General features: G+C 42.9%; 1 protein-coding gene across 8 annotated transcripts in view; it reads left to right on the top strand.

The window, feature by feature from the left end:
- The first annotated feature begins 4,737 nt into the window (after window positions 1-4,737).
- The window catches only part of PHC3 (polyhomeotic homolog 3), an 85,619-nt gene continuing 77,765 nt past the window's right edge, over window positions 4,738-12,591 (top strand). For 6 of the 8 annotated variants that reach the window (XR_009544730.1, XM_060171941.1, XM_060171940.1 and 3 more), the window contains exons 1-2: window positions 4,738-4,796; window positions 10,335-10,500. Coding sequence is in view for 7 of the 8 variants with exons in the window: in XM_060171941.1 (XP_060027924.1) it covers window positions 4,783-4,796; window positions 10,335-10,500 (180 nt within the window). In the remaining variant the exon portion in view is untranslated. Of the gene's footprint in view, window positions 4,797-5,422; window positions 5,567-10,334; window positions 10,501-12,591 lie in introns of those variants that run through there. The other 2 variants (XM_007522939.2, XM_060171939.1) reach the window with 2 other exon arrangements.

Below are 12,591 nucleotides of genomic sequence, written 5' to 3'. Positions count from 1 at the left end.
CCATCACATTTATTTATTTTTTTAAAGATTTTACTTATTTATTAATGAGAAATATAGGATAAGAGAGAGAGAGAGAAAGAACCAGACATCACGCCAGTGCAGGGGGGAGGGGTTTGAACTCAGGACCTCATGCTTGAGAATCCAGGGCTTTATCGACTGTGCCATCTGCTGGACCACCAACCCTCACATTTAGATGAGCTGACTTCTCCCCAGCCATTCATCTGGTAAATATCACTGTGATTAGTGCTTTAGTGAGGATGACACTGGTGTTCTGAGACACCAAATGACTTTCCCAAGAGCAGCCTACTGGAAACAGACAAGCCTACTGCTTCACTCAGGCTCTTAACACTAAATTTCAGGTCCTGCTCATCTGGACAGAAAAAGTGCTCTCTTTCTGTGTCTCTGCCTGTCTCTCTCTTTTCTGCAAAGTGTCTTACACTTGTTATAAAGAATAAATTGTGGTGGTCCATGAGGTGGCACAGTGGATAAAGTTTAGACTCTCAAACATGAGGTCCTGAGTTCAATCCCTGGTGACACATGTACCAGAGTGATGACTGGTTCTTTTTCTCTCTCTCCTCCTACTTTATCATAAGTAAATAAATAAATAAAATCTTTTAAATTTTATTTTCCCTTTTGTTGCCCTTGTTGTCTTTTTATTGTTGTAGTAGTTATTATTGTTGTTGTTATTGATGTAGTTATTGATGTTATTGATTGTTGTTGGATAAGACAGAGAGAAATGGAGGGAAGAGGGGAAGACAGAGAGGGAGAGAGAAGTATAGATACCTGCAGACCTGCCTTCACCGCCTGTGAAGCGACTCCCCTGCAGGTGAGGAGCCGGGGACTTGAACCTAGATCCTTAGGCCGGTCCTTGTGCTTTGTGCCACCTGCGCTTAACCCGCTGCGCTACCGCCCGACTCCCCCAAAACAAACTTTAAAAAAAAAAATAAAAGAATAAATTATGGTAGGGGAAACCTCCCTAGAGCCCTAGCACACTAGGGAAAGGTAGAGACAAGCTGGTGATAATCTAGTGATATGGATCGACCTGTCAACACCCATGTCTACCAAAGAAGCAATTACAGAAGCCAGACTTCCAGCCTTCTACACTCTATGGAGATATTTATTTATTTATTTATTTATGGGAGAGCATAGGCAAAGGTTTTTGTGTTTCCTAGGTTGAAGGGGATAGGTGGATTTATATACGTACATTCTATCCTGTGAAAGTTGGGTATGTAGGTGTGGTTTGCTCCTTGTGGAGATAAGTCTTAGAAAGGGAAGAAAGAGGGAAAGAGTGAGATGGGTAAGTGCAAACATCTGAAAGGTCTTATGGGAACCAGGAAGTGGATGGTTACAGGTTTTCTTCATTACTAATAACAGCTAAGATTACTAGAAACCTTTTCTCAGCAAGGCTGAAGGGTCTGGGTGAGGAGTTGTGTTGCAGGATCTGAAACCAGAGGTCCCATAATCCAATCCAGTAAGTGCCGGGGGAGGGTTGGTGCACCCACTTTATAGATGATGGAGGGGGGATGATCCATTTTATGGATGATGAAGGGCATGATGGGCATGAAGGGTATGATTGACATGAAGGGGATGAAGGTGGGGAGGCGGGAGGGGGGACTGGGAAGAAGGGGGGAGGGGAAAGGGACAAAAGGGAAGGGGGAGAAAGGGGAGGAAGGGGAGAGGGAAGTGGGGAGGGGGAGGGGGAGAGGTTGGTGCATCCACTTTATGGATGATGAAAGTGTGCTATGGTAACTCACTCTGTCTCTGCCCTCCTATCCCCTTCCCCTTATAGAGTTGGGGGAACATATTGGCCCAAAGTGTCAGAATTGCACATGTATGAATTTCCTGGCATTGAAAGAAATAAATAAAATGTAAAATAATAAAACCAAAAGGATAAATTGAAGGCTTGTGGAGATAATATAATGTCTAAGCAATGCAATAGACTTTCATGTCTGAGGTTCAGAGGTCCTAGGTCCAACCCCCAGCATTACCATAAATCAGAGCTAAGCAGTGCTCTAACAAAATAAGTAAGTAACTAAATAAATTGTTGTTTTTGGATTCTTAAAACAGGATATATTGCAACAGAGGGAATTAGATTAAGATTAAATACTACAGTACTGGCTAAGAGCTAATTACTAAGAGCTGTTAAACTTTTTCATTAATTTAGCTACTTGCTAAAGTAAGCATACACACACACTAAAATAAAATACTTAACATTTCTCAAAACACTATGTCTATAGCATACAAATTATAGTGGTCTGGGAGGTGACGCAGTGGATAAAGCATTAGACTCTCCAACATGAGCTCCTAAATTCAATCCCTGGCAAAGCAACACATGTACCAGAGTGATGTCTGGTTCTTTCTCTCATTCCTCCTATCTTTCTCATTAGTAAATAAATAAACTGTTTAAAAAATATATATGTAAATAAGATAATTTCTCTTACAGATGGGGAAATAGTTTAGCTGATAGGACACAGGCTTGGATGATGCCCGAGGCTCTCTGTTCTATTCCCAGCACCAAATGTAAACCCAGATCTCTGGCTTCTCTCTTTCATATGAATCCTTTTCTCACTACCTATCTCATATGAAATAAATGGGTGGGGTATGTTTTGCAGATGGGGACCAATCGGCTTGAACCTGGGTCCTTGCAAATGATAATGTAATTCAATGTCTATGCCACTGCCTGGCCCCCTGGATGATTTAAAAGGTATTTGTTTACTTATTTGTTTCTAAGAAAAGGATGGAGAAAGAGAGAAAGAGAGAGAGAGAGAGAGAGAAAGAGAGAGAGAGAGAGAGAACCAGAACATCACTCTGGCAGACCTGGGAACTTTGTGTTGAGAGCTGAACACTTTATCCCTGGTGCCACCTTCCCGTCAGCAGACAGATCATTCTTGAGAGTTGAATGACAATCACATTATAGGAGCATGTCAGAAAGGAAAAAAGACTGGGCAGGGAAATATCACTGTGATCATATAAAAAGACTTTCACGCCTGAGTCTCTGATGTCCCAGGCTGAATCCCTAGCACCACTATCAGCCAAAGAGCAGTGCTCTGGTTGAAAACAAAATTGAAGGAAGGAAGAAAAGAAGGGAGGGAGGGAGGGAGGGAGGGAGGAAGGAAGAGAGATCTAATAGTAATGTATTATTTGTAAATATTTCTGAGAACTTTTAAAGAAAATTTGGTGGTGGAAATAGCATAATGGTTATGCAAAAAGACTTTAATGTATAAGGCTCCAAAGTCTTATATTTAATTCCTAGCATCACCATAAGCCAGAAATGAACAGTGTTCTGGTTGAAAAATAAATAAATTCAATAAGAAATATTTATTACTATTTTTAGATAGAGATAGAGAAGGAGAGAGAGAGAATATTAAAGAGGCCACAGCACTGAACTTTATTTCAGTGCAGTGAGAGCTGGGTTCAAATGAGGTTCATACACATGGCAAAGCAGCACACTATTCCACTGGTTGTATGTATGTGTATGTATGTATATATGTATTTATTTATGAGAAAAACAAGATAATCACTCTGGCATCACTCTGGCACATGAGGTGCCAGGGACTGAATCCAAGACTTTGAAAATTCAATACTTTGGATGATAGAAATAGTATAATTGTTATGCAAAAATATTTTTAAAAAATTTATTTATTGATGAGAAAGATAGGAGAAAGAGAGAGAGAAAGAGACAGGACATCACATCACTTTGGTACATGTGCTACCGGTGATCAAACTCAAGACCTCATGCTTGTGAGCAGAATGCTTTATCCATTGTGCCACTTCCCAACCACTGCAAAAGAATTTTCAAGCTCCAGGTCCTAGGTTCAATCTGCAGCACCACAATAAACCAGAGCTCAGCAGTGTTCTGGTCTCTCTCTCAGTATGTATCTGACTGTATCTTCCTTTTTCTCTGAATAAAATAAATAACTAAAAAAAAAAACATAGTTAACTGCCGAGGAAGGAAGGAAGAAGGAAGGAAGGAAGGAAGGAAGGAAGGAAGGAAGGAAGGAAGGAAGGAAGGAAGATGAGAGACTGAGGGGTAAAGACATGAAGTGGGCCAGCAACCTGTGAGCTGCTCAGTGAACAGAGTACAGGAGTTGCATATATGAGGCTCCAGGTTCCTTCCCGGGAATAAACACATGAAAGCAATTGTTTGGTCTCTTTTGCTCTCTCTTAAAATAAATAATTGAATCTTGGAGAGCTAATACAGTGCTTCATCTACTCCTGGTATCTTTCTCCCTTTGCTGAATATTTACTTAAGTTTAATTTTTAAAAGATTTTATTTATTAACACAAGATTGAGAGGCAAGGAGGGAGAGACAGAGAACTTGAGCATCACACAGGCACATGGCAGATTGGGGATTCCAACTCAAGACCTCACTACAGACCTCCTAGGCCCCTGAGATTTATTCTGTTTTATGTGAGAGACACAGCTCAGAGTATACCACTTAGCTCTGGTTTATTGGTGGTCTCAAAGATTGAACCTGGGACCTCTGGGACCTCACACTTTGAATTTAACACCTCCAGTATAACTTTTTCAGAGCTTGGTTGCAGATCCCTCTGGAAGAGGAGGATGACCCGAAGCAGGAGCTAGCAAAGGTGAGACCTCGATGTGTCATCTAAGCTGGGACACCTGCCCGCGGGCAGAGCCTGCAGCCTGACGTGGGCATGCTGGGGCAGGTGGGGGGGGGGGGGGTGGTGAATCCCACGTGACCTCGCCGCCCGACCCGCCCCTCCGCGCCTGGGCAGGGGGGGCGCATGCGCAGCCCGGGTTAGTGATGGAGGAGAGAAGATGGCGGAAGCGGAGTGAGTGCCTTGCTGGTGACTGATGTCGTAACCGGGGGACGATCGAGGGCAGCGACAAGTCTCCCCAGGGGCACTGTCAGGGCCCTCGGGTGGGCCGAGCGCGGGAGATGAGTCCCGCTGGGCTGCTTCCTGCTGGAGGAGCCCGGTCCGTCCGTGTTGGGGGGGGGGGGCGGAAGCCAAGTGTTGGGTGCAGTGTCCCCCAGCCGGAGCGGCCCCGCTTACACGCACCCAGGACCCCGGGGCGCGGGGTGGTCGGGAGGCCGAGTCCCGGGCGGAGCCCTCAGCTGCTGCTGCTCCGACCCGGGGGGCTCCAACCTGGTCAGCGCCCCCGCGTGGGAGCCGCGCACACGGGGGGAGGCCCGGGCGGCCTGCGGGGCCTCCTTCCCGCCCGGCACCCCGGCCTCCGCCCCCCACCACTGCCGATCGGGCTTCTCCGCTGGCAACCGTGCAGCGGGCGCTCCTCGCAGGCCAAGGCGCGGGGGCTGCAGCAGGTCAGGCGGGACTAGCCCTGGGGGTTCCCGGCAGGAGAGGACTTGTCCTCGGGGGCTCCGGCTGCAGGGCCGATGCTCCCCGGAAGGCCACATTCTTGTGCGGAGGTGTGATGGCATGCTCGGTGGAGCGGCTCAAACTTGGTGCTTCCTGCACAGGCCTCGCGTGCGTGCAACGGAGTCACCAGCTGTGTTTTTGCGGCATTGCTGTGCATATAGATGGTGAAGTTCCCAGTCGTCGTTCTGTGCCAGGTCTCTCTCTCCACGCCATGCAGTGGTTTGGTTAGTTCTACCCACTAATGTTGAAATCTTGGGCCTAGTATTTGGATTCTCTTGTGGCCCGTTTATTTGGGGGGTGGGGGTAGGGGGTAGCCACTGAATGTTTACTTCTAAACATTTGGGTTTGAGGACATGACTGAGCAGAATAGCAAGCTTAAAAGGGGATTTTGCATAGCAGTTGTGGTTCAGAAGTGTCATGACAGGGAATGATTTGGTTAAGTTTACCTTTCAGCCACTAAAGCTAAGTGTGATATTCAACAGTTTCCACACGATGATGTGACTTGATAGTTGGAAGAGGGCCTGAAAAGACAGTGTAACCCGAAGAAGCATAAAAATCTATGAGTCATCTACTAATCAGAAAAAGTTAGTGTGGAGTCGGTCTTCTACCCTCATTTTTTTTTTTAACTTTTTCTCTTACCGAGTGGAGATTGTCTGTTTGCCCTCGAAACACATAGAAGTTTTTTTTTTTTTTTTACATAAATGATATAAAGAACAAAAGGAATTTTCTACATGAAAGAACGCCATATGGGGGTAGTGTGTGCACACATAATTAGTGCCGAATTCCTTTGTCTTTTGAAATAGAAAGGTTCTTGTTATATTCTTGCCAGTGCTGCTGCTACTGTGACTTGGATCAAAGTTTGTTTCTTGGATGTAAAGAGGGTAAGATAGATAAAACCAGTATATTCTCTCACTCTCTTTTTCAGGCATGTTAAGTATAAACTTCATTACAAAGATGTGAGATAGAAGTTTCACAAAAGGATAAGAAGGTGCAAAGAAAGCTCATGGGTACAGACCTGTTAGGGCTATGAAGCGAGAGAGATGTCTACTCTCTTTATAAGATTTATATTACTGATACTGATCATTTATTTTTTATTTTTTTAGATAGAGACAGAGAGGCAGAGATAAGAGAGTGATAGAAACCACATTATCAAGCCTGAGCCATACTCATAGCAAAGCAGCACCCAATCCGCATGAGCTATTTGCTGACCCACCAGTATATTTTTCATTCTTAGGGTTCTGTTTTTTTTTTTTTCCCTCTTTTTCTTTCATTTTTACTGTTTGGCTATGGCTTGTGGGGGGATAGAATCTGAGACTTTGAAACCTCAAGCTTGAAAGTCTTTTTGCATAATGATTATGCGCTCTCCTCCATCCAGTACATTTCTGACCCCACCAGAATACTACTTCTAGTTTCTAGTATAGAGGCCCTCTGGTTTGCTTAAAATAAAGGATTGCTTTAATATGTTCAAATAGAGATTTCTTTATTTTGTACCACAACTGTGCATTGAATTGGTAAATTAGCTGGAGGGGAAAGAACCAATTTTGGTGCAAAAAAACCACAAGAGGAAAAGTGACACAAGTTATGCTGTTTTCAAAATTTGGAGCTGGTCCAAACGTTGATCAGTGGTAGAGAACATGCTTTGCATATGAGGCGCTGGTTTCAATCCTTGGGTTCATAAGGAAAAGATGGGAGCAGAGGCCTGAAGCTGGCACAGTGGACTGCGCATTGGGCATTCAGGCATGAGGTCCTGAGTTTGATAACAAGTATTGCATATGCTAGAAAGTTGCTCTGGTGTTCTCCCTCATAACTACATCAGGGAAAAAAGTTATGAGCTCTTGCTTTGTTTCCATACTTCGAGTAACCTGCTTGTTAGTATAATTCAGAATTATTAAATGTAGTAAGGACTGTGTTCTAGACTAGGCAATCCAATAGTGAATTGTTATTTATTTATTTTTATCAGAGCCTCAGGCCTAAAAGTTTTATATGTCACCACTATGCTTCTCCCCCACCCATCTCTCCTTCCTTTCTTTCTTCCTCCCTTCCTTCCTTTCATTAGACTTAGTTTCTAAGATAATTTATTACTCATTTAAACAAACAAAGATGTGTGTGGCCCAGGAGGCCATACAGTGGATAAAGCTGTGAAACATGAGTTTGATCCCCAGCAATGCATGTGCCTCCCTTTCTCAATAATAAATGAATCTTTTTATTTTATTTTTTTAACCAGAACACTGTTCAGCTCTGGTTTATGGTGGTGCGGGGGATTGAAGCCGCGACTTTGGAGCCTCAGGCATGAGAGTCTGTTAGCATAACCATTATGCTATCTACCCTCTACAAATGAATCTTTTTAAAAAAGATGTCTATATGTACTTATACTTTTATTCTGATAGACCAAAACACTGCTCCACTCTGGCATAAGGTGGTATTGGGGATTGAAAGTGTGGCCTCTGTGATATCAGGCATGCAAGCTGGAGCTCTGTCAGGTTGAGCTATCTCCCAGGCCAAGAATTTATCTTTTTTTTTTTTAATCTGTCCGTTTTATCTAAGTCATCTAATCTGTTTCTTTTGGCAGGGCCAGGGCCTCGCACATACTTTCACTCCTTTAGAGCCACTTTTTCATTCAGCCAGAGAGACAGACCATACCACTGGAGCTTCCTCTGGTGCCATTGCATCTTCCATGTGCCAGGCACTTGCCCTACCCAGTAAGCTATTCTTCTGCTTCCTTGAGAAATTATTTTTAAAGCAAAGTGTGGATGGTAATCAACAAACTAAGGAGACACATGTACTCAGGACTTCTGTATTGCCAAAAGAACATTGAGAGATAATTCAGGGTTCATGGTTTGGAGTCCCTCTGGATTCTGAATGAAGGGATTTAACCTGTCTGTGATGGGGAAGGAACTACACAGGTGTGGGGCTGACTGTAACAGAGCGTGAAGGGGAGGGAGGCCCCCTCTGAATGGGAACCCTGTCTCAAGGATTGCCCCTGGGGCACAAGTTCTCTTGTAAGCCTTCCAGAATAGAGGAAGAAGAGTAATAGGAAGGAAGAGATCCTACCTTCATATAGCTAAGCATATACTTTGATTTATTTTATTTCTCAGAGCCTTGCTCAGCTGTGGCTTCTGGTAGCATAGGGATTGAGCCTGGGACCTCCAGACCTAAGTTATGAAAGCCTGTTATTCAAACTGTTACATGATCACTTAAGTCCAGACAAGCAAGTATTGATGTGTCTTCCCAGAGGGAACAGGGTTTGGGCCATGCTACCCCGTTTAGGAGTTGCTAGAGGCTGGTGGGACTGGAACTGTGGCCCTGCTTCAGGAGACCTCAGCTGTGCTGAGAGCTTTGTGAGCACAGGGCATTAAGAGCCTGTCACATCAGTCACTCGTCCATTTACCTTCTCTGCTGCTCACAGCTCTTCTTTCAGGAGTCCTCCTCAGTGGGTTTCTAAGAGCAAAGACAATACATCTCTAGGAATGGTGTCCTTTGAAGGTATGGCTATGACCTTCTGGTGTGAACACCTGGCTGGTGTTTAGAGGCCCCTTATTCCTAACACATGATGCTAGAGACCCTCTGTAGGCTGGTGTCATTGGCCATTGGCTTACTAAAGCTGTGCTAATTATCCAGTTGGAGCAAGGAACAGCCTCTCATATTATGCCTGACCTATTGAGAACAGCCAGAAAAATCATGGCAGACATTGTGTCGAGTAGTAATCACCAAACCACCAACAAAAATATCAACTATGGAGAGAACTGACTTGGGAAAAAACATTTAATTTGAACTCAAGCAGTATTTCAAGCCTTATTATAAATAGTAGAGAGTCACCCATTACTTGATGCCTGAGGAGTTGGTATATGTTGGAACACATTTTCTTACTAGTGAGGTGTATAATGTGGAAGAATTTAAAGGATTTTTATATATAGTTTTTTTTTTTTTAATCAAAGCATTGCTCAGCTCTGGTTTATGGGATTGAACCTGGAGCGTCAGGCATGAAAGTCTGCATAACCACTGTGCTATCTCCTTAGCCCAGCTGTAATATAACTGAAATCCTTCAGCGAAAAAAAATATATATATTAAAGTTATCTGATATTGCTTACATTTGAATTTATCAATATAATTTAGTATTCTCTCATTACCTGGCTTAGTTTAAAAACTCTCATCTTTCAATATGAAAAGATATACTCTCTAAAAAGATAAAGTTAATAAGCTCTAGTCAAACACAGAACAGGTCAGCTCTGTTTTATGGTGGTGCTGGGAACTGAACCTGGGACCTTGGAGCCTCAGGCATGAATGAGCACAGGGCATTGAGTGCAGGTCACACCAGTCACTCCTCCATTTACCTTCTCTGCTGCTCACAGCTCTTCTTCCAGAGTCCTCAGGGGGTTTCTAAGAGCAAAGACAACACATCTGGGAATGATGCCCTTTGAAGGTATGGCTGTGACCTTCTCTTGGTGTGAACACCTGGTGGGTTTTTTTGCTGGTATCCCCTACCCTAAGTCAAACTTTATTTGAGCTATATACATGTAATAGTTCAAACTCAAATTTATAGACATTTACTAAAAGTGAAATGCTTTTCAGAGTGTATACGGTAACTGTATACTCTGTTTTCTTTTTTTTAATAATCCCTTTTTGTTGCCCTTGTTTTATTGTTGTAGTTATTATTGTTAATATTGATGTCGTCATTGTTGGATAGGACAGAGAGAAATGGAGAGAGGAGGGGAAGGCAGAGGGGGAGAGAAAGATAGACACCTGTAGACCTGCTCCACCACTTGTGAAGCTGTGAAGTGACTCCCCTGCAAGTGGGAGCCAGGGGCTTTTAGGGACCCTTATGCCAATCCTTGCACTTTGTGCCACCTGCACTTAACCCGCTGTGCTACCGCCTGACTCCCATTATATGATTTTCTGAGGTCTTTAAAAATGAAAACTTTTGCTGATTATTTCTTTTAAAGTCTCCTAAAATAATACTTTTTGGCCAATGCTCGTATTTGTGTTAACTGCCAGATTCAAGGACCACAGTGCAGCTATGGATACTGAACCAAACCCTGGAACATCTTCTGTGTCAACAACAACCAGCAGCAGCACCACCACCACCATTACCACTTCTTCCTCTCGAATGCAGCAGCCTCAGATTTCTGTGTACAGCGGCACAGACCGGCATGCCGTGCAGGTATTGAAGTGACAGTAGTGGGTAGAAGCTTCGGTCTTTCTCTGCCTCTGTTTCTGAAAAGCTTGGCCCGCAACATGCAGCCCTCATGACAACATCTTAGGCTCTTTTCTTAGTTGAGAATATAAGGGACTTGGTTGAATTTGACACATATGTTGAACCATAGGAAGGACATGGACACTGCATTTTGTTATGCTTTTTGTTTAAATTTCATTTCTTTCTTTTTTATTTACTTTTATGAGAGAGAAGAGAGAAACTGTAGCACCTCTTAGCTCTCACTTACAGGGGTGCTGAGGATTGAACCTGGAACCTCTGGGACCTCTGGCATGCAAATCATCTGTTCTACCATTTTGAACTATCTCCCTGGCTCTGAATTTCAGTCCTCTAGCACTTGTGTGGTTTTGGGTGAGAAACATTATCTCCTTGAGCCTCAGGAAATTGTAAAATGAGATGAAACCTTCTACATTATTAGTAGCTTTAAAGGAAGTGGTGAGAACTGTGGGAAACATATTATCAATGCCTACTAATTAATAAAAGTAAATGCTTGTTTTTTGTGTGTGCTGAGCATTTGATAAATGCTTTACATAAACTATCTCTTAGTGCCTCACCTCTACGGAGTAGAGTAGATGCTATTAACTCTTTAAAAAGGCTGTGGCTCTATGCTGAGGTTAGGTTTCTCTGCTGTTTTCAAAGTCACCATGGTCACGATGTGACTTTGTGATGTGATTGCAGAAGACTAGAATGATTTAACTTTCTATTTTGAGAAAGATTTTTCTGTTATTATTATACTTGTCTACACTGTATTTATCTATAATGTGTCAGGCTCAGGTTTGCACTTCACTAATAAATATTAACAGTAATAAATGCTTTTTCAGGAAATGTTTTCCCTTTTTTATAATTTTCCCCCTATTTTATTTGATAAGACAGAGAGAAATTGAGAGAAGGGGACATAGACACCTACAGACCAGCTTCACTGCTTGTGAAACTTCCTCCCTGTAGGTGGGGTCAGGGGGAGGGTGCTCAAACCTAGGTCCTTGCATCAGAGTTTTTTTTTTGTTTTTTTTTCTTGAGAGTAATTTTATTCTCCAGTGAAACAGTTGAAATCAAGAAACTGACAAATGTGTGTGTGTGTGTATATATATATATGAACAGAAAATGCGAGAAAGGTGAGAGAGAGAGAGAGAGAGGAAGAAACCTGAAGCACTGTTTCATTGCTCTTTTTTTTACATCACTGGTGTAAGGTGGTGCTGGGGATTGTCTCAAGCATATAAGTTTATGCTCTAGTAGGCTGAGCTATCTCCCCACCCCTTTACTTTTAAATATTCTTTTAACTATTTCAATATAAAAAATGAAATCTTATTCTAGACACTGTAGTAAATGGATTTTTTTTCATGCAATGATGTATTTGGGAATTTTTTTAAATATATATTTTATTTATGAAGAAGGTAGGCAGAGAGAGAGTAATAGCCAGACATCACTCTGGTACATGTGCTGCTAGGGATTAAACTCAGAACCTCATGCTTGAGAGTCCAGTGCTTTATCCACTATGCCATCTCCCAGGCAATGGAATTGAAATATTTAATAAAGATATTTGTGCTAGCTACATGGGACTATATTTAAATTAAATTTTGGTAAAATGAAAAACTCAATTCCTTAGTTGCACTAGCCATGTATTATAAATACTTAGTAGACACATATAACTAGTGGTTACTAGTTGGACAGCACTGATGTACATTGTTTTATTTTCACAGCAAGTACCCTCCTCCCCCATTTTTTTAAAATAACTGCTAGTCAAACTGAATGCCTTATGTTTGCAAGACTAAGCCAAGGAATTCAGCTTGAACTCACTGAAAATAATAGAACAGGCTTCAGAAAAGAATACCATAATGGTCATACAAAAGACTTTCATGGGGGTCGAGCGGTGGCGCAGTGGGTTAAGCGCACATGGAGCAATGCGCAGGGACCGGCATAAGGATCCCGGTTCGAGCCCCCGGCTCCCCACCTGCAGGGGAGTCGCTTCACAGGCGGTGAAGCAGGTCTGCAGGTGTCTATCTTTCTCTCCCCCTCTCTCTCTGTCTTCCCCTCCTCTCTCCA

The sequence above is a fragment of the Erinaceus europaeus genome, chromosome 14 (assembly GCF_950295315.1).
Source record: "Erinaceus europaeus chromosome 14, mEriEur2.1, whole genome shotgun sequence".
Classification (NCBI taxonomy): domain Eukaryota; kingdom Metazoa; phylum Chordata; class Mammalia; order Eulipotyphla; family Erinaceidae; genus Erinaceus; species Erinaceus europaeus.
The sequence above is the reverse complement of the archived record's forward strand: the minus strand, read 5'-3'. Positions and strand labels throughout refer to the sequence as shown.